Genomic DNA, 26,630 nt, shown 5'->3' with positions numbered 1-26,630 from the left:
CTCCGTACCATCAGGCTCGGCTACACGATTCAGTTCCGCCGGAGTCCGCCCAGGTACAGTGGCATTCGCCACACTTCGGTGTCGAGCAAATCTGCTCCTGTCATGCGCGTGGAGATCGCTGTCCTGCTGGCGAAGGACGCGATAGAGCCGGTGTCTGTAGCCGAGATCAAGACCGGCTTTTACAGCCCGTACTTCATTGTACCCAAGAAAGGTGGTGGGTTACGATCAATCTTGGACCTGCGAGTCCTGAACCGGGCCCTCCACAAGCTCCCGTTCAGAATGCTAACGCAGAAACACATCTTCCAATGTGTCCGTCCCCAAGATTGGTTTGCAGCGATAGACCTGAAGGACGCGTACTTTCATGTCTCCATCCTGCCTCGACACAGGCCATTCCTGCGTTTCGCGTTCGAGGGTCAGGCGTATCAGTACAAAGTCCTACCCTTCGGGCTGGCCCTGTCACCCCGTGTCTTTATGAAGCTCGCGGAGGCAGCCCTCGCTCCCATGAGAGAGCGTGGCATTCGCATTCTCAACTATCTCGACGACTGGCTCATACTAGCGCAGTCTCGGGAGCAGTTATGCGAACACAGGGATTTGCTGCTCCAGCACATCAGCCAGTTGGGTCTTCAGGTCAACTGGGAGTAGAGCAAACTCGCCCCCGTGCAGAGGATCTCTTTTCTCGGTTTGGAGCTGGACTCGGTCCAACACACGGCGCGCCTCACAGAGAATCGCGCCCGGTCGGTGCCGAACTGCCTGAATCTCATCAAGAGCAGTACAGTGGTTTATCTGAAAATATTTCAGAGGCTCCTGGGGCATATGGCAGCCGCAGCCGCAGTTACGCCGCTCGGCCTGCTTCATATGAGACCACTCCAGCACTGGCTTCGCGACCGAGTCCCGTGGTGGGCGTGGCAGAGAGGCATGCTCCATCTGAAAATCACCCCGGCCTGCCTCCAAACCCTCAGCCCGTGGTCGGACCTTTCGTTTCTCTGGGCCGGTGTGTCCCTAGAACAAGTGTCCAGGCATGCTGTGGTTTCCACAGACGCCTCCAACACCGGCTGGGGGGCCACGTACAACGGGCATGCAGTAGCTGGCACCTGGACGGGGTCCCACCTGCATTGGCACATCAACTGCCTCGAATTGTTAGCAGTGCTCCTTGCTTTGAGACGCCTCAAGACGCATTGCTCGGCAAGCATGTACTGGTCCTTACGGACAGCACAGCGACCGTTGCGTACATCAACCGCCAAGGTGGTCTACGTTCCTGTCGCATGTCACAACTCGCCCGCCACCTCCTCCTATGGAGTCAGAAGCATCTGAGGTCGCTTCGTGCCGTTCACATCCCTGGCCTGCTCAATCGTGCCGCCGACGAGCTCTCACGACAGATTGTGGCCTCCGGGGAATGGCGACTCCATCCCCAGGCGGTCCAGCTGATTTGGGACCACTTCGGGGCAGCACAGATAGATCTGTTTGCCTCTCCGGACTCGTCCCATTGCCAGTTGTTTTATTCTCGCACCGAGGGGACCCTCGGCACGGATGCACTGGCTCACAGCTGGCCCCGGGGCCTCCGCAAGTATGCGTTTCCCCCAGTGAGCCTGATGGCACAACTACTGTGCAAAATCAGGGAGGAAGAGGAGCAGGTTTTGCTAGTTGCCCCTTATTGGCCAAACCGAACCTGGTTCCCCGAACTTTTTCTCCTCTCGACAGCTCCTCCCTGGCCCATTCCTCTGAGAGAGGACCTGCTCTCTCAGGGACGAGGCACCATATGGCACCCGCGTCCAGACTGTTGGAGACTCCATGTGTGGTCCCTGGACGGGACGCGGAGGTTCTAGGTAATCTACCACAGGCAGTCGTAGATACCATCACTTCAGCGAGAGCTCCCTCTACGAGGCTTGCTTACTCCCTGAAGTGGAACCTGTTCGTTGAGTGGTGTGCTTCTCACAGAGAAGACCCCCGAAGGTGTTCGATCATTTCCGTGCTTTCTTTCCTGCAAAAGGCTTTGGAGCGTCGGCTGTCCCCCTCCACCCTCAAAGTGTATGTTGCCGCTATTGCCGCACATCACGATGCAGTAGACGGGAAATCCCTGGGGAAGCACGATCTGATCGTCAGGTTCCTGAGGGGAGCGAGGAGATTGAATCCGCCTCGCCCCCCCTCTATACCCTCTTGGGACTTAACTCTGGTGCTAACCGCACTGCAGAGACCGCCCTTCGAGCCTTTGCAGGTAGCAGAGTTAAAAATTCTGTCCCAAAAGACAGTCCTCCTGCTTGCTTTGGCGTCCATCAAGAGGGTAGGGGACCTGCACGCATTTTCGGTCAGCGAGTCGTGCCTGGAATCTCCGGATATGTGCCCAAGGTTCCTACCACCCCCTTTCGGGATCAGGTGGTGAACCTGAAAGCGCTGCCCCCGGAGGAGGAAGACCCAGCCCTGGCTTTTCTCTGCCCCGTTCGCGCTCTGCGCTTATACGTGTACAGAACGCAAAGCTTTAGGACCTCAGAGCAGCTCTTCATCTGTTACGGAGATCAGCGGAAGGGAAAGGCTGTCTCCAAGCAGAGGTTGGCCCACTGGATAGTGGATGCCATCATCTTGGCGTATGAGTCCAAAGGTGAACCCTGTCCCCCAGGACTACGAGCTCACTCCACAAGGAGTGTTGCCGCTTCTTGGGCGTTGGCGCAGGGTGCCTCGCTGACAGATGTCTGTAGAGCTGCGGGCTGGGCGACACCTAAGACGTTTGCTAGATTCTATAGCCTACGTGTCGAACCGGTTGCTTCCCGTGTGCTCTCTTCTCATAGAAGCCAGTAACACCGTGAGCCCCGGTTCAGTGTCGGCTTGCTGCGCCATTCCCCTCCTACGGACCGGATACGTGCGCCATTTCTGCTCCAGTTGAATTCCCTTATCCGGAACCTGTTGAGCTCCTCCGCACCCCTCCAACGTCGGACGTGGCGGAACGTCCGGTGTTATGCCTACCACTCGTATGCAGTGTGGAACCCGTGTTAGGCTGGGTCCATATGTTGCGGTCCCTACGGCGACCCCATATGTGTATTCTTCCACGATATGGCTCCCCAAGGTGAGCCCGTGTCTTTCCCTTGGCAGAGTCCTGCCGTCACTGTAAATCGGTGTTGTCTCCCCCCTCTCTAGGCTGGAGCCACCCCAGTGATACTCCATATGTTGTAGTGCCCGGTCCTCCGCCCAGTTCATATGCGTATTTACCCCCCCCTGTTTTCGGGGTTGGTTTGGCTTCCGCAGCGTCCCTTCCTTCCGATGTTGGCCGATCTTCCGCTAAAACGTCGGGAGGATCAGAAGGCTTTTGTCTAGGCACTGGAAGGTGGCAGTGTTAGTGGCGTGTTCAAAGGGTGATCCCATTTCAGTCGACGTCGACTACGTCCGACGTTATCGACTGAAAGGGAACGTCCTGGTTGCGTATGCAACCCACCGTTCCCTGAAAGAGGGAACGGAGGACGTAGTCCCCTTGCCACTACCGCTGGACCACCGCTGACTCCGAGTTACGCTCGGCTCCTCAGCGAAAAGCAAATGGTGCGTGCATCCACTTCCGTATTTATACCCGCGCTGCGGGGCGGAGTGTGAGATGCAGATCTCGCACGCCAATGTGTATTGGCTCGTTCAATAATACTCGAAGACAATAGGCTCCCTGGCGTGATCCCATTTCAGTCGACGTCGACTACGTCCTCCGTTCCCTCCTTCAGGGAACGGTGGGTTGCATACGCAACCAGGACGTTAGTTGACATTACTTGTAGTTATCAGAATTTCTAAGTGGACCATCAAAATAAAGTGTTACTATTACTAATACTCAGCACTTAAATATATAATTACTCTGTAACAAGGACACCTTAAAATAAAGTGTAACCACGTTATTTAATGGGCCAGAGCTGACATTAACTAATAGTGAACAATGTATTTTTTATTAACTACTGTTATCAAATATTTAGAAAATACCTTTAACAGATGGTACATTATCACCAAAAACAGTTTGTATGTAGCTTTATTTATGTACCTGTCAGTGCAACCAGATGAGGCAGACAGAGACGGTTTGCAAGTACAATGAGTTCCATGGCATCCAAATCCGGACGAGAGCAGAAGCGGCCCGAATAGAGATACTCCAGCACAGCACGCATGCAGCTCCGTGTAGTGTTAGGAAACAACACCTGACAAAACACAGCAATAATATCAAATACTTTTTTTGGGGGGGGGGGGGGGGGTATATAATTATATTATATTATATTAATTATATTATATTAATTATATAATTTTATTATATAATTAATATATATTTTATTATATAATATTAATTATATAATTTTATAATTAAATTATAATTTAAATATAAATTAATAATTTATGTTTGCAAACATTCTGACATACAGTGGGGTCCAAAAGTCTGAGAGTATCACATGAGCACTCCATCTTTTCAAATGTCTAAGTATATGTTTTGTCCTACTTTTGCTCAATAGACAGCAGCAATCAAGCTGCAAGCAATTATCAAGTTTAAAGACCTTCGGCATGATCCAAAGGGCATCTTTAGCTTCAGTAGAAGCAAACACATCTGTCTGTACAAGAGATACATGATCAATGTCACAAAACTACTTATTTGATTAGTGCTCTAGATATTCTGAAAATCTTAAATATTTCCATACAATATGTAATATTTTACTGTATATTTTTGTTGTATATTTTTGTTGTATATTTTAACCCTCTTAAGTAGACACAGCTAAAATAAAGCGCACAACTAAAGTAGTTCCCGGACAGTTCTTTACCGCATTACAGTTCTAAAATAGAATAAGAAATAGAATAAGATGTACACGAGCTTCGTGTCGTGACTGCATTACCACCTCGGGTGTGTATTACTTTTTCTAATCCATTAATGGCCTGTTGTCAATTATTCCTAACAGACTACTTACATAAAAGAAAAAAAGAAAAAGAAAATTGTAACCCTATATCTCCTAATAATATGTCTTATACTTAAATGCTTAGTTTTAAATTTCTGAAGTTTTTATTGTGGGGTGCAATGATGTTTGAGAGATGAACGTCTCGGTTATGAAGAAGGGGATCGGAGACATTATGTCAGAACTGAACTGTCAACAATCATCAGAACAATCACCTTTGAGTGTAAACTTAATGAGCCAATGGACATTGGCGTGCGAGATTTGTATCGTGCACCCCACCCCACAAAGCGGGTATGAAGGGAAGCGCATTTTAGGGATGGCTCGATACCACAATTTTGGCTTCGGTACGATACCAGAACCTAATACCTCGATATTGATACTAAATCGATACCACAGGTAAAAAAAAAAAAAACAGTCTCAAAATTTAAGTGACACTTAAAAAACACTACTTGAAACTCTCCACTCCCAAATGTGCCAAGAAAAGGTATCAAAATGTAAAATAAAATAATAATAATTCAGTCAGGGAACATTCAGTAGGTTAAATTTTGATTTTGAAAAAAAACCCTGAAATTATAAAATTAAAATAGGTTAATATCTATAATAATAGATTAACATATCATAATAATAGAATAATGAAATGACATGTAAACCATTAGCTGTCATGCATCAACAGAGAATTATCAAAATTTATTGCATTTATTCATCTTGGTTTGGTTACTGTTGGGTTCATATTAGTTTAATGCATTGCTAAACATGTATTACTATATTTAATTTTCTAGGTCATTTAATTACTGATTGATATAGATTAATAAATGCTATAATACTGCTAGGTCTGGTTACCTAATGAATGTTGACAAATGTAGCTTAATTGTAATATTAGTAATATTCATATTACTACTATTACTCTCTCTCTCTCGGCTTATTCCTCTAGGGGTCGCAACAGCAGCTCTAATATGCCATTCATTTTACTATCACTAATACTAAAATTAATATTATTCAAATTTGTATTCTTTATTCATTCAAATTCAATTAATATATGTTTGTTTGAAAATGCAAAAATGATGAGACCTAAACTTAATTGGTTCTAGCCTGCCATGCAAGCAGATTTGAGCTTTCGTGTTTACCGTATCATATATAATTGATAAGCTCTTACGTATGTGCGCTGTTCAGTGTTCAATAAAAGTCTAAATTAAATCAGTGAAATGATGGACTAACCTGTCGATCTCTGAACTCTTTGAACAAGTCAGGATGAGCAACTGACAAGTCAAGTGCTTAGGCAGATTTGATGCGTTGCCTCCCCGTTTGCAGAGTGGTGCATTGAGATCTGTTTCTTTACTTGTCTCATTACTTTGGTAGGCAAAGTAATGCCTTATTTCACTCATACTGCTCTCTCTATTTATTAATTTCGGGCGTGTAGAAATTCGAATGAGCTTCGTTTTATCCATCGTGTTCCTCTGTTGTCACCGTTTGCCAGTTTCGTATGACCCGCGTCAGTTTAGGTAGCGCACTGCCGCCTAGCGGTGAACTTCGAAACAGCAGCGCATTAAATACCGAATTGAACAAAATTAGGATATTGTAACGTTTGAAATATAATATATACCGGTATTTTTGCAGTACCGGTATACCGCGCATCCCTAGCGCACTTGCAGAGCACATTCAAGTTTTCGCAAAGGAGCTGAGACGGTGTGTCCTGACCGTTCATCGTTGGTACAGCAACTGTGGTGATGGGACATAACGTCTCCGTTACCTCCTTCAGGGAATGAGGGTTAAATGCGTAACCGAGATGTTCGCTTTCAGTCTGTCACATTATGTCAGAACTGAACTGACGAATTGGGATCCCTACCAAAGTTATTGCTGCCCCTTACAGCGCTTCGTGTAAGCCACCTGGATTCCCCTGCACCTACTGGGGCAGAGGATAGGACAGGGCTTTACTAAGAGAAGGTCAATCACTGCTGTTCCTTCTGACTCAAACTGTGAGACTGTTGGATAATAACACTGGGAAAGCATGCCTTTTCCAAGCTGAAATGTACGATACAGAGGCCACATCCTGCTAGTAGGGAGGTATCATGTGGAGATTACACATATGGACTGGCCGATAGGGTAGTGCAACATATGGTAGGTCTCAGGGGTAGCTCCGGCCTAGTTAGGGGGGAGTCATTACCGTCAGAGACGGTAAGATGGGCTCTGCCAAAGGAAAGACAGACTCACCGACAGGGAAGCCGTACCGTGGAAAAATACACATATGGGATTTATGTAGGAATCACAACATATGGTCACTTAGTCTAGCACAGGGGTCGGCTCATCTTGGGTCTGGTACGTCAAGACGATGGCATCCACTATCCAGTGGACCAACCTCTGCTTAGAGACTGCTTCTGTTTGCCTTCATAAAAGACAAAGAGCTGGTCTTATGACCTGAAGCTCTGCGTTAGGTCCACGTACAGGCGGAAAGTGTGGACGGGACAGAGCAAAGCAAGGGCCGGGTCTGCCTCCTCCAGGGGCAGCGCTTGCAGGTTTACTACCTGGTCCCTGAAAGGAGTGGTGGGAACCTCGGGCACGCATCCCGTCCAGGGTTTCAGAATAATGTGAGAATGGTCTGAATCCCAGGTACGATTCGTCGACCAAAAATGTCTGCAGGCCCCCAACCCTCTTACAGAAGCCAGCTCTGCTGACTGCAGTGGTTCGAAGGGCACTCTCTGTAAGGCTGTTAGCATTCAGGAAAGGATGTAACCTTCTCGCGCCCCTTAGGTACCTGATGATCTGACATGCCTTCCCACAGATTTACCATCTACTACCATCTACTATCTTGATGTATATAGCGGCAACATACACTTTCAGGGTGGAGAAAGACAGCCTTTCTCCATTGTACTTGATCCAGCAGGAAGGGCAGGAAGTAATCTCCGGGGGTCTTCTCATTGAGAAGAGCACAACTCGACAAACAGGTTCCACTTCAAGGCGCAGACATGCCTCGTAGAGGGCGCTCTCGCCGAGGTGATGGTGTCTACCACCGCCTGGGGTAGATCACCGAAGTCCTCCGCGTCAGGTTCAGAGACCCGTGGAGGTTCCAGAGGTCTGGACGCAGGTGCCATTGGTTGCCCTGTCAGGGAGGGGCGACACGAGAAGCATTAGGTTCAGGAACCAGGTCCGTTTGGGCCAGTAGGGCCTGCCCTTCGTCCTCCCTACCCTTTGCACAGTGTCTGTGCGAGTAGGTTCACTGGGGGAAACGCATACTTATGTAGGCCCCAGGACCAGCTATGTGTTAGCACATCCGTGCCGAAGGTTTCTTCAGTCAGGGAATAAAGTGCAAGCTGTACTGCTAGCAACTCAAGGCAGTTTATGTGCCAATGCAGTTGGGGTCCCATCCAAACGCCTGGGACTGCATGCACGTTGTTTGTGGCATCCCAGCCGGTGGTGGAGGTATCCGTGAAGACAAAAGCATGCCTGGAAACTTGTTCTAGGGGAACTCCTGCCCGTAGAAACGCAAGGTCTGACCACGGGCTGACAAGTTTTGGCAACAGGCCGGGTTGATTGTCACCCGGTGCGTGCCACATTGCCACGGCCATCTCAGAACTCGCCGTGAAGCCAGTGCTGAAGCGGCCTTATATGAAGCAATCCAAGCGGTGTTACTGTGGCTGTGGATCCCATATACCCCAGGAGCCTCTGAAAAAATTTTAGTGGGGCCGCCGTCCTCCCCTTGAGCGAGTTCAGACAGTTCAGCACCGACTGAGCACATTCCTGCATAAGGCGTGCTGTCAGGTTGACCAAGTCCAACTCCATACCGAGAAAAGATATCCTCTGCACGAGTTTGCCTTTTTCCCAGTTGACCCGAAGCCCCAGATGGCTGAGGCACCATGTCCCTTTGTTTGCAGAACTGCTCTCGTGAGTGGGCCAGTATGAGCCAGTCGTCGAGGCTGTTGAGAATGCGAACACAATGCTCCCTCAGAGAGACTAGTGCCGCCTCCACCTCCTTTATGAAGATGTGAGGGGGCAGGGACAGCCCAAAGGGGAGGATTTTTTTATTGATATGCCGACCCTTGAACGCAAAGCGTAGGAAGGGTCTGTGTCGAGGGATAATCAAAACATGAATATACGCATCCTTCAGGTCGATAGCTGCATGCCAATCTCGGGGACAGATGCATTAGAAAATGCGATTCTGCATTAGTGTTTTGAACGGGGCCTTGTGATGGACGCAATTCAAAACTCGCAGATCCAAGATTGGCCGTAACCCACTGCCTTTCTTGGGTACAATGAAGTAGGGGCTGTTGAACCCTGATTTCATATCGGCAGGAGGGACCGGCTCCATCGCGTCTTTCGCCAGTAGAATTGCGATTTCTGCCCATAAGACAGGATCATCCTTGTCCAGCACGGAAGTGAACTGAATACCCCTGAACTTGTGGGGACGCGGGGCGAAGTGAATCACACAGCCAAGTCTGAGGTCCGAATGAGCCAGGTACCCAAGGACCATACAAGCGGGGTCAGAGGGACCACAGACGTACCCGCAGTGGAGCAGCGAGGTGGAGTGCTAGGACCCGACCCGGAAGGCACAGCATCACGGAGTGGGGTCTGAGTGCGCGGTGCAACACTTACCTGGCTCCAGGGTTGGACAGGGTGTGTGTGAGAAGGCATTGCGTCCTTGAACCATATACCGCTGCCCGCTGTCAATAAGAGAGGGGGATGAGAGTGGCAAGGCATAGTGTCATCCGCTCCCTCTCCCTCTTTCTCGACATCTAGCACCCCTACAAGGTTTAGCCAGGGGGCACTTCTGGACCACCAAAGTGGAGATCGTCTGGCCGAGGCCCGGCGCTGTGACTTGATCATGGTCAGTCATCATGCTTAGTTCCTGCATCAACCCTGGCTCAGAACTACCCTCGAGCATATAAGCTCTTTTGCTTTGGCTTAGTAGACTTGCAGGGTACCATTACATGCAGGGCGGAGGTGGCCTAACCAGCAGCATTATAAGCCCCAACGGCAAGTGTGGCTGTTGTCTCACAGGTGCTGGAGTGGAGCGGTGGATGACCCCACCAGGTGGCAATACATTGTGGGCTTGCACCGCAACTGCACACTCCACTCCTCATGGAATTGCCCCACTATCAAGGGTAGCGAGAGAGGAATAACTTTTTTACGCAGATTTTGCCATTTTCGGCATTCCATATTGGCACCAATATTCTTCCATACTGCCAAAGTTCTTCATGTATATCCGGGAAGAAAGACACCAGCAAACAAATCTCAATACGAGACCGAGCGCGCAGCAGCCTGGGAAAGCATGGCTCTCAGCTCTGAATCTGATTCAGCATGAGCACACCATTACAATGGGAAGCTCAGCATCGTCTTAATTTCCAGAGCACAATAGCCCTCTCTCCGATGCAGCAATCGACTTCTGATCTTCCGCTGGAGCCCCGAATTAAATGCTAGGTCCCCCATTTGAAGGACCAGCAATCCCATCCGGAAAGCTTCACAGCTTGTGATGCACTAGAAGAGTGTGGGGCCCGCGGAGATGTACTCTGCGGGGAAGCCCTCACTGTAATCCTCAGGTTACTCTGGCTATTCGCCAAAGTAGTCCTCCCCTGCGAGGAGGAACTAGATCAGGAATGTCTTTATTATGGATAATAAAGTAAACTTAAGTTGATTCAGTCCAGTAAGTATTCATCTTAAAATATTACTAACAATATAAGTTATTCCTAAATTTACTTTATACAAATCATTAGAGATCTCACAGAAAAAAGACACATAAACCACAAGTTTATTATACTATTATTATACTAAAAGGCCAATCAATTGGTCAATCAATCAGATAATGACAATGTAGTAAACTGTGTACAACAGATTTGTCAGCAATATTTTGATAATGTTGATCACTTGGAGATTGGAGATTGGAGAGCCTTGGAGATTTTTGTATCAAATATGATTCAGTAGGCTTCATATGGTTAAAACTAGATCTATCTAAATGTTGAGAAATAATCTGTTTGTCCATCAAAAGATGTTTATTAAAAAGCATATCCATCTGATCTTTCCGATTTAAATACATACAAATCCCAGATGTTCATCAGATTCCTATCAAAAACTACACAAGGTCATGTTAGACAAATTATGAAGTTTTATATGATGTGTCCATTAAAATACAGACCACAAACAATAGGTCAGTTATTCCACTGGTACTGGATATATGCGAATGCACGTTACCTCTTTTGTACAACTCTCCACAAATGGACCACCAAACATGGCTGACATCCAATCACAGCTTGAGATGAGCAGTGGTTTATGGGCCATAATGGTGCCATCATCCAACCTGAACACCACATCTGTAGCACAGGACAGAAGACCTTCTGTAGCTTTTCAAATCACCATTATAATGTAATATCATCATTTCTATATCATATAAACATGCTTCACTGGTAGAAAAAAAAACTGTTCAATCTCAAATTCGACCAATAGGCTTTTTGACCATATCATCTTGATCAACTTAACAGTGGTTCAATATTACATTCCACTAAAGCTCAATCATCGTGCTACAGTCAAGTATAAATAAATAGAAGTGTTTATGATAAAAGCTCAGTCAGCATTACGAGACAGCTTGATGTCCTCCAAACCCTGAGAGTGCTGAAAAACACAATATGTCCACACCGGTTCTCACTACCAGAAGAGCACTGATTATGAAACCGAAAGCCAGCTGACAAAATATGGGGTCTTGTTTTTCTCTATGGGGGTGAAAAATTAAGCTGAAGTAAAGAGGAAAATAGCTTGAAGGGATATTCAGCTTGAGCCCATCTGACAAATTTGCTTTGGTCGAAAAAATGCTTTTCGACCTTGCGCTAGGATGGACACTGTACACCCAATGTGTGCAGATACCAAAAACGCAGAAGTTTGCTTTTTTAATATACAGCTGACAGTTTTATTCTACATGACACAGGAAGGTAGGGGTGACAAATAGGGAAATTTGCATTAAACAGCAGAAGGAATAGCAAAACTAGTCTAAGTTCTATGCACAGTTAGTGTAACTGACAAATATAAGAATGCTAATCGCAATCCTCACAAACAAAAAGACACCTAAAGATTTTTAGGACTAGGTGATGCATAGAATATTCATTACATAATTGTGGTCATTTAGCTGGTTATATTAAAATCAAGTACTTAATAAATGCGATAGTTTTAATGCACCAATAGGTTTCCTAAAGTGTCATTTGTGAATCAGTTCAAACTGTCTATTTAATAACTTAATTTAAAACCCTGAATCAACTATTTGATTGTTACTCAAAATCTCTCAAAAAAATTTGGAATTCATGTGGCATTTTCCATATACAGAAGGTTTTAGTGAAAATATATGTACAGTTGGTAAATATTGCAGTTTATTGTCATTTCAGAATCAGAATCATTTTTTTATATTATTAAAAAACACTATCAGGAAAAACACTGTGAAAAGCACGTCATTTAACTAGATTATGGTGTTATAATTATGTTGTTCTGACTGACCTCTGAATTTTTCAGTAATTTTAGAGCAATTACATTTGTAATTGTGTAACTGCCTTGGGAAAAAGAAGAATGGCAAACTAAATAAGGGCCCTTGTCCATCTTATTAACAAAATTGTTGCTTTTTGGATGACTAGACGATTTTTCTGGCCCGTCCCTAATAACTGCCAAGCATACATACAGTTCACATGCCTCTCACCAGAGAAGGTCCCTTTGGCCAGACATTCTTTCACTCGATTTGTGCGTCTCACGTGAAAGGCCTTGGTGATCTCCTGATTCATGAAGGCCTCATCGTTCAGGATGTTAGCCACCATCATACGCAGGTCAAACACTTCCAGCAGCTCCGCGATGTGAGCCACTTGCATTAGCTCTTTCTCCCGTTCATCTAGTTTACCTGTGTACAGATACCGCAACACGGATCGGAATGGACCGGGTTGCATTGAAGGGTCCATGTGTACAACAGTCATTTTTCTAGGGTTGAAGGTGGCGGGGTCATCCACCAATTCTTCTTGGATGCTAATGAAAGCACGACTCAAGGCAGGGAACAGACGACCACGGCGATCTCCATCGCCTTTTAGAGTTCCATCACTGGTGCAAGAACGCAAGTTTGCTCTATCTCCGTCGTCGCTACTTTCACAAACGTCAAAACTAGCTGCGCGCATCAGCAAATCGCGGCCAGAAAGTGGTGGTCCTCTGGGTCGTTCTCGCTCCCGTTCGGTCCCCTCAGAACCATGTGGTTCGGTCAAGAAGAGATCGTAGAACTTGGACGAGGATGTGGCAAGGTAAATGCGATGGGCGAAGATCCTCTGCTGTTCCTGGATGACTAAGATGACGTCAGCGCACAGCGGGTCCTCCAACAGGCGGCCAGGGTGCTCTTCTATGTTACTGGGAGGGGCGGGAACGGTTATAATTGGTGGGGGAGGTTTAGGGGGAAGGAAGGGAGCTTGGAGGAGCGGCCTTTGAACGTTTCGTAAATGAGACTTCCAGAACTGCAGATGACGGCGGGAAATGAGGGCTGCACGGATGGCATTGTCGAAAACGTCCTTAACCCCGAACTGAGCAACTATGCTGGTTTCATAATACGGGACGCCTAGTTCTTTAGCCACCTCACGGCCTTTCTCTGGCGCCAATATTTCATTGGATTTGATGGGTCTGAAACAAAAATAGGATTGTGTTATCATACTAGCACTCTCCAAAATTAAAATTCTGTCACCATTAACCACCCTCATGTCATTGCAAACCTGTGAGAAAACCAAAAGACTTACTCTTTACTGTACAATGAAAGTGAATGGGCATAGGTCAGGGGTGTTCAAGAAATACTCCTGGAGGGTCAACATCCTGCATATTTTAGCTCCAACACACCTGCATGAAAGTTTCTAGGGACTCTGTCCAAAAGCTCAAAAATGCTGCCTCCGCAGGCAGCATACATAGATAAGAAGGCAACTAGGCACATCAGAATGCAATGATCTTGTCACATCCTGTATACAGCCATATCACCCTATAGCCAAAGACTGGTTGTTCACTGAAGCTAAGCAGGGGTTGAGCCTGGTCAGTACCTGGATGGGAGACCTCCTGGGAAAACCAGGTTGCTGCTAGAAGAGGTGTTAGTGAGGCCAGAAGGGGATGCTCACCCAGTAGTCTGTGCGGGTCCTAACGCCCCAGTATAGTGACGGGGACATTATACTGTAACAAGCACCGTCCTTCATCTGATACCGAGGTCCTGACTCTCTGTGGTCATTAAAATCAGTTTCTGAGGTACCTTCATGCGCCAATGCCGCTGCCTACAAAGTCATTGCCGGATAGGGCAGTGAGGCTATACGTCATCTTCCATAAGCTTTTAGACGTAGCCAGCCTATGCAGCTGCCTTGTTTTCTTACAACCCTATCAGACAATGACTTTGCAAGCAGCATAATAGTTTAATGATCTACAGAAGATAGAGAGAAATAGAGAGAGCTTTAGTGATAACTTAGCAAATAATTACTACAATACAATATTTCTTGCTAGAAATTACATCAAAATTGGTAAAAGTTGGTGAAAAAAGAACATTTACACAGATGTGACCACCAATTGCATCTTTCAGACGTCACATTTATTTTTTGCTCAACTGTCATTGAATGGAACACACAGGATTGTGGGATATCAAAGGCAGTGAATGATACATCAATGCTGCCTTTGAAAATCAAACAGGTGAAGGTACAGGATGTGGCGCGATCTCTGGATTCGGACGTGCCTGGTTGCCTCCCTAGCTTTGTATCCTGCCCACGGAGGCCGCATTTTTCAGCTTTCGGACAAAGCCATTGAGTCTGAAGATCTTGATTAGCTGGTTCAGGTGTGTTTAATAAGAGTTGGAGCTGAACTCTGCAGGAAAGTGGCCCCTTCAGAAGCAGTATTGGACACACCTGGCAGCCAAGCTTCAAATATTACAAGGTAGCACCATTAAATACCTTCAAATTATTCCATACATCTCAAACACAATATTATGAAGTTATTCAATAGTGTTTCATTAGGAATAGATTGCAATTGAAGTCATTATTCACTGAAAACTTCCCCTTAACCACTGCTCTCATATTTTCACGCTCATTTGAATACACGGCAATGAGTTAAGACCCATCGCTCAGAACAGAAGTTCAGAATAAAATGAGAGTGAGTATACGATGACAGAATTGTACTGTTTGTAGTGACTAACTTACAGCTCCTGAAAGGCCACAGTCCTACGGAGTTTGCTCCAGCCCTAATTTAATACACCCAAAGTCCCTTTCAAGGAACTGTTTCAAGGAACCTTTCAAGTCTGTTCACTCGGTGGCCATATTTGCAACGCCTCTGGGCAGCTATTTTGGGCACCCAAGACCTATCTATTGGAATGGGGCAATCCTGAAATCTCAAAATCTCCTTGCCGAACTCACAATTAAACAACATATTTCAAATCAGCAACAAAATCGTACCTGAATGCTGTTTCTAATGCTTCTAAATTAAAAAAAGCTTATTTTTCAGACTCCACAAGCCAATGTGCATGTGCAGTCCTAAGCGCAAGTCTTAGGTTTCTATGGGAATCTGAGCTTCTAACGGCAGCTGCGGTGACGCAATGACTTTACCAATAGGCGATTGGCTCTTTTATTTATAAGGTCGGGACGTATTCCGCCATATTGCATGTTGCAGTTTCTCCCATTCATAAGTAATAAGAATGAACCGTCTTTGTATATCTATAGATTTTGACACACCTGAGCCAGCTAATCAAGGTCTTCAGAATCACAAGAAAGCTAAACTCTGCGCAGGTGCAGCATTTACGGCTACCAATAGTTACCTGGCCAGTGGGCGGCGAGCTCTGTTCACTGCCTCCAAGTCAGCGTACCGCAGGTCTAGCTGGCAGCCCACTAGGATAACAGGAGCTCTGGGACAGAAATGCTTGATCTCAGGGTACCACATTGTCCTCACATGGTGGAGGGAGTTTGGGTTTGCAATAGAGAAACACAATACCACCACATCAGACCTGTTAGCAAACCAGAGACAACTCATTAACTTATACAGCTTAAAATTGTTTAGGTAGCTGGGTAAACTTTTTCGGGTCACCTTTGACCTCTAAACAGTATACTATAAGCTTATACAGTTCTGTAGAATGTGACAATTTCACATGTTTGTGGTAAAACACTGTTGTAAAGAGCTTGAAAACAGCTTTTATAATTTCTTTTTTATATTCCACATAGTCTGTTTGTCTAGTATTCTTGCAAAATATGTATAACATCCAAATAATGACAACAATAAAAATATCCCTAATAATTTATAAATGAGTATACTTCATTTAGTATGAATGAGAAGGATAATGATCCAAGTTCACCTGCCATACGCAAATCTGCGGTCCTTGTGATGGTCACCAAAAGTGTCCCAGAGACGCAAGGACACGCTGACGTCATCCACCACATCCCTGGACCTTTCTAGAACCTGGCCGGGAAGACACATCTATCACATGCATGGAGATTTACCCGAGAAACTGCTTACAGTAGATTTTTAAAAAAATGCATTAGATAATTTATCAGGGAATTTATAGATTATAGTGGCATCCATCACATGTTTTTCCCTCAAAATTCCTTTTATATACCTTTCTTTGAATGAATGAGAATATGACATTATGCATTCCTCACCTCCTGGCAGACTCTGTACTGATCTATTGCCCAGACGGTGGGCACATGAGTGGCAAGTAGCTGGTACTGTGTAAGCGTCGCATTGCAGGCCCGGGCACAGATTAGCCGGGTCTTTCCAACTGCGTTGTCCCCAACCACCACACATTTGATAGTCTCGACATTTGGTCTCTCATAGTCCATGTCAGAATCCATAAAATGGTGCCTTTCACATACAAAAAAATAGATAATGTAATACGACTTACAAACTGTTAAATATTTATTTTTGTGCAAAAATACATTGCCAAGTTACTGTGATATTTCTTGCCAAGAAATTACCACAGATGTGAATATTTGTTGATCATTGTATTACTGTTAAATGGGTCAATGATGTGATGTCATGTTTTTGTCCTAATACATTTAATTTAACATTAAAACCAATTTTCTTAATTCATGACATTTAAAAAAAAAAAACGAAAAAAAAAAACATTTAACAACTTTTTTGAAATAATACTCAAATACACATACACTCGTGTGTATTGTAGATGCAAAGACAATATATTTTTACTTTTTACTTGATAAACCACATTAAATAACTACAGTAAATAAATTTAAACTTTCCTTGAAAAGGCATGCATTTTTTCCAAAACAAACCAAAACAGGAATACAAAGATTACATTTCTAAGAACTTGGTATACATTTAAGGGTATGTTTACACAACAACGGTGTACTCAAAACGCTTTCGTGTACAGATGACAACATTGTCAAAATGATTCCCATCCACACATATCTGCGAAAATTATTAAAAACGCTGTATTATTCTGCCAGGCCAGTAGTTGGCGATGTCACTTTGTAAAGAAACACTATATGCTATAGACTGAACATGTAATACGTATGCGCAAGACTTCACCGTTTTCACAATTTCACTGTGGATCACTGCTTTGGCAAAAAATGCATTCAATAACTATATCTTTAAATTATTTTCACACTTAGACACAAACACCGCCAAAACTCTATATACCTACAGGTCAATCTGCATGTTTACATACTCTTATACTGTTAAACTTAAGTTTAAAACAATAAAATAATACAAAACTGCATAAGACTCCACTGCTACACTTCTACAGTAATACCATATTGAAAAACATTCTGAATCTAAAAACGACACGCTATCAAGCCAGTTAGATGAAGCTGAACATATACACGCGTGTTAATCTTTCAATTTCATTACTATTTATGCAAAAGGGGATAATTTATATTTGTAGTGTAATGTAAACATGGATCATGTAACATATACTCCAGTCAATTATGACCAGTAGAGAGTGTCATTCTTGTTTTGTAAAGAATTTTTTCAAAGCAAACACTGTATAATGCTACCTGTTGTTAGTATTTTTTAGGTATTGTTTTTTTTAGTGGTTTTTAGGTATTGGTTTTTTGAGTTGTTTTAAGGTATTGGTTTTATGAGTGATTAAGTTTGTTGGGTAACAACCTTTGCTTGTGTTAGAGAAGAATAATTTGATTTGAGACATTTATTAAGTTTTTTTTGTGTGTGTGTGTGTGTGTGTGGTAGTTTAAGTGCGTTTTGAATGTGAAATTAACTGCTGTGCAAAGTTGTTCAGGAGAACTGCGTGAAGAGTTTTGAAAAAGTAACCCTAGTATTGAGATATTTGTCCCAGGGATTGAAAAACTGTAAAATAGACTTTTCTTTTAAAAGACATTTTTACTCTTAAATGTGATTGACTCAAATATACAGACGAACAAATGTCATTTCTAAAAAAAATGATCACAAATAGCAAATATTACGTAAATAAAAGTATTCCAATCCCATGACTGTCATCAGCAAATCCTTAGTCATTCACACATCTCGACTTCCTCCAGTCGGCCCTCTGAAAGTGATCTCTCTGAAATCATTGTGTTCCAAACAGACCTGATTCATCATGTTGAGCAAACAGAGAATGCCAACACATAAAATCAATAAAGGAACTACCCCTGGGGCAGGGGTTCTCAACTCTGGCCCTCTAGTTCCACTTTCCTGCAGAGTTTAGCTCCAACCCAGGGGTGGATATACAAAATTATATGTATGGGGTGGCAAGGGGGTAGAATGAGGATGTGAGAGGTGGCAACACCAAAGCAAACAAGCATTCAATCATCTGTACTATCATCTATAGCAGTGGTTCCCAACCTTTTTTTGTCTGAGACCCCCTTTTTTACAAGAAAATATTTTAGGTCCCCCCTTCACATTTAATGATATATTGATATCGCTCTTGTAAGCTTGCAGCAGGGATGACAAAATGTTTTGTTTTTAAACAAATAGTATGTTTATTACTATCACGAGGTATGTTTATGGACAAATAATAGCCTGGGAGTAGCCTATTAATTGGCCCTATTTGAAATGCAAACAAAAATATCAGTATTCACATAGGTGTGTAGGAAAAAAATAATTAATATAGGCTATTACAAAATGACTGGTGTCTGGGACCTCAATACTTTCATGTTATTCATGAGGCTTTATCAATCAGTGTGAGGATTTCTGCTGGCCATGAGTAATTTGGTCAATGTGTGCGTGCCATTGGGTGGAGAGATCTTAGACAGGGCAAGACGCATATCATCCTCAAGGGTCAGTCTGGCCCTGTATTTGGTTTTAAGGGCTGTCATGGTTGAAAACCCAGTTTTTGGTAAGCCAGGGGATCGTGAATAAAATTGGCTAATGTAATATGATCGTTCTCCTTAAAGCTGCATTCATAACCTTTGGCGCTCTAGCGATTAATAAACAGAATAATGCAACTTGCGGAAAAACATTGTAGCCGGAGCTACTGTTTATGTCTATGACGAGTCACGCAGGCACAGGGCTACACCGCAGCGGTACGAACCGAACCAGTGTCAAATAGTCCCAATATAAACACTTATTATATGTGTACCATAGTGAATCAGGATAAGACAAAAACATGGTTTGGAAAATGGATTCATGATGTACTCGCTCATTATATAAATTTAGTAAATTTTGAACTCAAAAAAAGTTACGGACTGCTGCTTTAATGCCCACTGTTCAACACTTTTCAAATTATGGCGCGACCCCCCAAAGAGCTCGCTGACGCCCCCTTGTGGGCCGAGACCCCCCTGTTGGGAACCGATGATCTATAGTATATATAGCCTAGTATCTTTAGTATATATCAACTATAGCAAAATATTGCTGCAAGTGGCAATCGTCAGGGACCAAGCACCAATGGCCCAAGTGAACATAACACTTCAACTAAAAAGTCCTTAAGACAGAGTAACACAAGACAGGAATCATGACAATAAATGTAGCTTGCAGTTCGTTTGTTTTATTATTCATACCAAAATAGTAATAAGTATCTTTATAGAAATGTTATAATGTATATTACCTTGAAAAACACAAATACAATTTTATTTTGGTTTTAAATAGACACCAATATATTTGATCATACCTGGCAACTTGAAAAATATGATTTTTGGGGAGTGTATAAAAGTTAAATAAACATTTAATGATCTATAAGCATTTCAAAGATTATAACTAACTATAACTATATAGATTAAGACTATAGCCTACTGTCACACCATACAAATTAAATAAATAAATGCATTTATTTCCATTCAAAAAGATGGAAACTGATAGAAAAACAATAGGCTTAAAAGATTCCTTATCTAACTCTGCTATTAGTTTCAGTGGTCGGGATCTCCTCGGGATCGTCACATATATAAAATATATGAGATCGAATATATAAAAGTGGAGCCAGAAGTCAGAGAATCCGTGCACCACACAACACAGGTCAAAATAAACTATATTAGAAGTGTTGTGGAAAATAATACGATATAAATAATGGAAAAACAGTCCATTTGTTTCTGAGTTGAGCAACACTGGCTGTGCGGTGTGTTTTTGATTCACCAAAAATAACTGGTTCATAAGAGTCATATAACTCAGGAGACAGGAAGTGAAGCTAACACTGGATTCAGAAACACCTTGATGCCTTCCAAGAAAGCATCCGCCGAAAGGCAGGATTTTTAGGCTTTTGGACAAAGCCAAGATCTTTAGGATGAAAATAAAGCTACAGACAGATGAGTTTGATCGGGGTTGGAGCTAAACTCTGCAGGAAAGTGGAACTCGAGGGCCAGAGAAGCCCTGCCCTACACGGTCTTCATAATCCTTTTCTGTACCCACGCCAATGTTATCTAATCTGGCTTCAGAGTACCTTAAAGCATGGGTACTGAGAGCTCCTGGTAGGGGTACAGTAGTCGTGTTTCCACTGTCGGGCCAAAAGGGACCATTCATAGTGCGTGCCAGGGTCAGTCGCATTTCCACTGGCTTGATCGTGCTTCATTATGGTCCAAAGTGAGCCAAGGGGTGCTTGAGGGGTGGTTATGAACAGAGGCGTTTGAGAGTCAACACCAAAGAGTTTGAGAGTCAACACCAAATTCTCGGTGTTTAAAATGTTTTCATATCAGGCTAACAGCTAGACATTTAAAATTTAAGACATTTAAAACAATTTTCAGCTTAAAACTCACTTTCAGACACCAACAAGTGTGTGAAATAACTTCCGATTGCAATCCGATGGGGATTCTGATCACAGTATATATTTACGCAGTGCTAAAAAGCTTATCCATTTTATAAATATACATATGATTATAGAAAAAACCTGAGACTGGCCCCCTTTGGCACAATGTTAACCCTGGCTCTCACTGGCCCAACAGTGGAAAGTCAGCTATTGGTCCCTTGAGTCGGCTTTATTTCAGTCCCTAACCCTAACCCTAACTTCCATGCAAATTAATTAAACACTTGCAGCAATGCAAATAAGTATACCCGAAGGTGTTAAAAACCATTAATTCTACAAAAAACATCACATGTCATCACATGACATGAGTTTGGGGGTTAAGGGTGTGTAACATCAAAAGAAACTGTAATTTAATTAAAAAGTACCAGACCTCATTCGTTTTTTCATTACATATTTCAAAAAAGTATGTTTTGTTTTCTACGGAATAAAGAAATTCATACAGGATTGGAATGACATGAAATTATGAAATTATATTTAATTAAGCTCAAAGCTGTTACCAACTGCACCATCACAGAGGCTAGAAGGGAAAAAAATTAAAAATTCTGATGGTGTTACCAGCTGGGTAACCATAAAAACTGAGGAACAGATGCTATTGATAAAATGCAGCTGGAGTAAGATGTTGCATTTCTTTCTTCTGTCAAACATAAAAGACGATAGTTTGAGAAGTTTTTTTTTTTTTTTAATATATATATACAATGGAAGTCAATGGTAACCAAAAATCTAAAACTCTTTGGTTATCAACATGTGCAGTGCTGCAGGATTTAAAACCACTTTCTTCCAGTGTTTAATTCTGATTGAACAACAAGCATAAATGTCACTTTACATAATATTAATAATAAAAGTTATTTAGATTAAGATTAAAGATAGGCTATATTAAAACATTTTGTGTCTATTTACACTAAGGAGAGCTTTGTTGGCAGAAGCTATTTACACTAACTCTGCCCACTGATATCTGATTAGGCCAGACAAAATTACGAAAGACACTGGATTGTCAACAGTAGCAATATGCTGTGTCCCAATTCACCTACTTATACTACGCCCAAAAAGTATGTACTCAATTTGTGAAGAAATAGTAGAAACTTTTGAGTGTGAAGCATAAGTGTAGACAAGCTTTAGGACATACTATCATGTCATACAATTGCATCTTTAACGGTTGCTCTCTGTCGCTTCCCAATACTAGCTGTTATATAGTGAGCGGATCCACACTTCGAAAATCCCCTGGAAATAGTAGACCATTCATTACTTAGTCTTTTCAACATACAATGCTTTGGGACACACTTAAAATCTAATCTCACATACTATTTAGGATGGAAAGTATGGACATTGGGATGCAGGGATAGTGTAGGTGTAGGCCAAGTTTTGACACAAATGTTTGAATCCGCCTTTTGCCGAAATTGCTCTACTCGCTTTTCTCATCACAAATCATCGGAAAGGCATTATTTTCAATAAAAATAAGAAAACATTCACTTTAAGTGGAAATAAAGTGTCTAACGTTTGGTTAAGGTTAGGGAGGGCTTTGTTGTCTAAATAAGAAGGCATCCATTTAATAATCTTAATAAATATAATCAATATTTTACCTACCTGCATACCATTTGCTATACAACAACACTGAGGAGCAAATAGTATCTGCGGCTATAAATCTAACTACAAAGAAAATACTGCTTCTGTAAACAATTATTTTCATGATTTATCACACCTTTTATCTTTTGTCAAATCAACTTAGAAAATGAATGTGGTTCAGATGACATATTATTTTGAGTTTCTATTTATTAAACCAATCTCCTTCGTTGTATTAACTCAACATTTTAAGGCTACCAGGTAACTTACTTTTTTAAGTTAAACTACCATTATGTTATTTTACAGTGATTAGTGCAACGATCGCCATATTATATTGTACTGATTCTATTACATATAATCAGTATGGTTATGTATATCATGTACACACACACACACACACACACACACACACACACATTTATCAGTACACTGAAAGTGTAGAAAACGTAACACACATTGAATTAAATATGAAAGTACTGCAATTACGTAGCCTACTCCAATAATTTGATCCAGTAATAATCAGATTCAATAACACAAAACCTGTTAATGATCATTTTGGGAGATTATATAGCATATAATATAGTCTATCATGTCATTACAGTTAATTATTCCATAACTCGGCGTTAACTGATGTCAACAGATTGCCTACATAATCATGGCTGAAATATTGATTAGATCTGAAGCGTATCAAAGATCCACTATTCTTCATATTACACCATCGCAATAACCGTACATAATGTAGCCTGTAGCAGGCACAAACATTCTCAGCTCTACGCCGCTCGGAAATAAAGCTTATAGGCTACATTCATGTAGAAGTATTCCACTGAATACAAATAATAAGTTATATAAGGTACAGTGCATTATTTCCTCGTATCGTATTACCTCATGAAAATGAAGGTGGCTGGTATATAGCAGCAGTCTTTGGTTTCCAGGGAAACGGAATTAAGCCTATAGTAGGCTACTCCTCCTCTACTGTACTGTACCACGAGCCACTCTAACTTAATACAATTTTATTATAGCCTAATCGAATGAACAAAGAATAGTTTACAGCTAACGGCTATCTAAAAAACTATATGCATCATCCACAGCAGATCAATAGCCTAATATTGCATTACAAAAACCGTAAAGTCGATTGCTAAGCGCATGAGCGAGTTACGCGACTCATTCTGCTATAGACATCTGCTATAAACACAAACTACATCAATATTCTGCTATAAACACAACCTACATCAATGATCTGCTATAAACACAACCTACACCAATGATCTGCAATAAACGCAACCTACACCAAGGAAAGAGCCTCTCAACGCCGTAGCCCGATCAAAACGATCCATCTCATTCAGAACTAGACCATAGGATACATCTGAAGCGTTATACGCCTTTCAAGACACTGTAACCTAATGCTTTAAGATATAGTAAGCTAATAATTGTAAGGTTAAACTCATTCATTCGTTCATTTAAGCTTTTTATAGGCCTATTATTATTATTATTATTATTATTATTATTATTATTATTATTATTATAAGGCAATAAATATGAAATCTTATTAAAATAACCTAGGCCTACTTAAAAAATTAAATAAAAATATGTAGGTCATAATAAAAAAAAATTCCAAAAATTAAAATAGTATATATTTTACTTAATAGCTTTTAAGTAATCAGCAAGCCGTTAAGTAATAGCTTTTTATTTTAAAAAAGCGCTCTACGTGTGAGTGAACTTGATACTGACAATAAAAGGACATTTATTTGGACACTCGAATAATAGGCCATAGCCTACTGAAGGATGATATTGTCTATCACGTATGCATAATTGCATTATTTCTGATAACTCGTCCTCACAACAATGATTTCGAGATGCATCGATTGGAAATTATCCGCCGCATTTTCTGAATGAATAGTCTGTTCATTCACCGCCCCTTACTACAGGCTATTACGTAGCCTATAGCCTACAGCAGATGTCTTCTTGAGAAATGATACTTTAAGTGTCGTTTTAATAAATAACAGCGACTTAATATCTTCATGCACCAGTAAGTAGGCCTAGTCTAAATAGACTGACACACACACACACATACACACACATACACACAAGCTGCGGCTGCTCTTACCGCATCACAGGGAAGTGTTGCATCGACTCGGCCGATATGGGGAAGCGACAGAAGAAGAACAAATGCATCGGATAAGGATGGGAAGCTGGAACTAAACTTCATTTTCGGATCTAGAATAAACGGCTTAAAATCGCTGACGCCAATCAAAACGCGTTCGAGAGAAATGGCTCTATCCTTCTCCTTCTCAAACGCCATCAGATGAAACGTAGACTTTTAGCTCAGGCTCGGCGGCGGGCATCAGGGCTGGACAGACTTCTATGTTTCCGCAATTACCGTACGAACTGTACAACGCAGGCACAAAAACACAACAGTACTGCACAAACACACCACACACCGACTCCCTGTTCACTTGCTTTTGCAAGGGCTAAATTCAGTCTACTTTAGCAATCTGACCCTTGGATAAAGAGGTAATGTTTGTGTTTCCCCTTGATTTTTTTAAGATCAGAGTCCAACGGCTTAATCTGGGTTTAAGAGTAAGCACTACTTTACAATCCAGATTTGATAGGCTGTGTGTGTGGAGATTTTGAGCAAAATAGGCCCTATCACTATATAGCAGATATTATTAATGTTGGTTGTTTAAACTGATAAAAAATAACTCAAAACTAATAAAACATTTACTCTTGATAATCACTGAGATTAAAGGCTGTCTGTGTCAATGCATATTTATAACATGACAAAAGTCCCGATTTAAAGGGTTATTCAAGGTTAATCCTAAATTTAGTTCAACGTGGCTTTATAACTTTTTACTTCAGAATGAAATTGATTTCAACGGAAAGCCGGAAATTAAATGACAAAATGTACTAACATTACACATTTATACAGATCCACAGAAAATTGTGCGCTATATGCATTTTTAGTCAATTTGAGGACATGTCATGCTGTCACATAATATGTGTTTTGGTTCTTTGAGTTTAGTTTCTTTACCTGTGTATAGTCCCTGTGTCCGGCTATGGTTTCTTGATTACTCAGTCCCACTAACACAAGTTTGGGGTCAGATTGTTTTGTTTTTTTAAGTAATAATAATAATAATAATAAATTACTACTTTTATTCAACAAGGATAATGTTACAAAAAAAATCTATTTCAAATAAATGCTGATCTGCAATAAAAACTATTTATAAAAAATAAGTACTATTCATCAAAGAATCCTGAAAAAAATTCGATACATATTACGATACTGAACTCACGATACGAAATTATTGCAGTACTCCAAGACATATGGTAAAAGGTTAACAATTTTATTTTTAACAATTTCAAATTGAGTGTCAGCGTCAGTTCTGGCAGGCCAAGTAGTCAAAATGCTGCTAACGCTATTGGCCAACAACACGGTCTCATCAGCGATTCTGCTCAGCTGAGCTGCATCAGCTGTTCATCTCCGCTGCTAATGACTACGCTCAAATCAGGGCGCCTTATTCAAACAGATTCAGTTCGCCCCTAACTGCTTGCTGCTTGCTCTCTGCAATCCACCACCTCCCCAGCTCCTCCTTGTGTATAATGTGGCATTTGCTATTCTGTCATCGTTGCTTCATATGGGGGAATAGTTCTGCTCTCCCAGTGCTAAACTGTGAGCATTCCCTAATGCTGCTGCTGTCCTCTGACTCTCTGCTGTTTCATGGTGCTCATGAAAGGTCAGAGGACTCCCTGAACTGAGCCATACCGCCAAAATTCAATTATCAACTGAATTGCAATTTATTCAATACAAATTTCCTAATCATTTCTATTGTCTTGTGTGTTCTTGACTTAAATGGACCTGACAGAATTTTACTTTTGATAAAAATGCTACATTTATTACAGTGTGTGTGTAAATGAATAGACTTGGACTTGGTACTGCTAACATAATGCACAAGACAATGGTGACACCAGAATAAAAATATTCATGACTCTAAAGCTGAAAATACAGAATTATTTAGACAAACATGCTTTCACTTTGACTTGATATA

At 42.1% G+C, this 26,630-nt stretch overlaps 1 protein-coding gene across 1 annotated transcript in view; it reads right to left on the bottom strand.

The window, feature by feature from the left end:
• rhobtb2a (Rho related BTB domain containing 2a) overlaps positions 1–24,955 on the bottom strand; it is a 43,850-nt gene extending 18,895 nt beyond the window's left edge. The window contains exons 1-7 of the mRNA XM_077223680.1: positions 24,692–24,955; positions 16,487–16,688; positions 16,183–16,286; positions 15,652–15,837; positions 12,550–13,502; positions 11,067–11,185; positions 4,001–4,151 (exon numbers count right to left, since the gene is read on the bottom strand). Of these exons, the coding sequence (XP_077079795.1) occupies positions 4,001–4,151; positions 11,067–11,185; positions 12,550–13,502; positions 15,652–15,837; positions 16,183–16,286; positions 16,487–16,688; positions 24,692–24,759 (1,783 nt within the window). The 5' untranslated portion in view covers positions 24,760–24,955. The remainder of the gene's footprint in view (positions 1–4,000; positions 4,152–11,066; positions 11,186–12,549; positions 13,503–15,651; positions 15,838–16,182; positions 16,287–16,486; positions 16,689–24,691) is intronic.
• Positions 24,956–26,630: the final 1,675 nt, after the last annotated feature.

Source organism: Siphateles boraxobius, unplaced genomic scaffold (genome assembly GCF_051911475.1).
Source record: "Siphateles boraxobius isolate OS27281-9 unplaced genomic scaffold, OSU_SipBor_1 9, whole genome shotgun sequence".
NCBI lineage: Eukaryota > Metazoa > Chordata > Actinopteri > Cypriniformes > Leuciscidae > Siphateles > Siphateles boraxobius.
The sequence above is the reverse complement of the archived record's forward strand: the minus strand, read 5'-3'. Positions and strand labels throughout refer to the sequence as shown.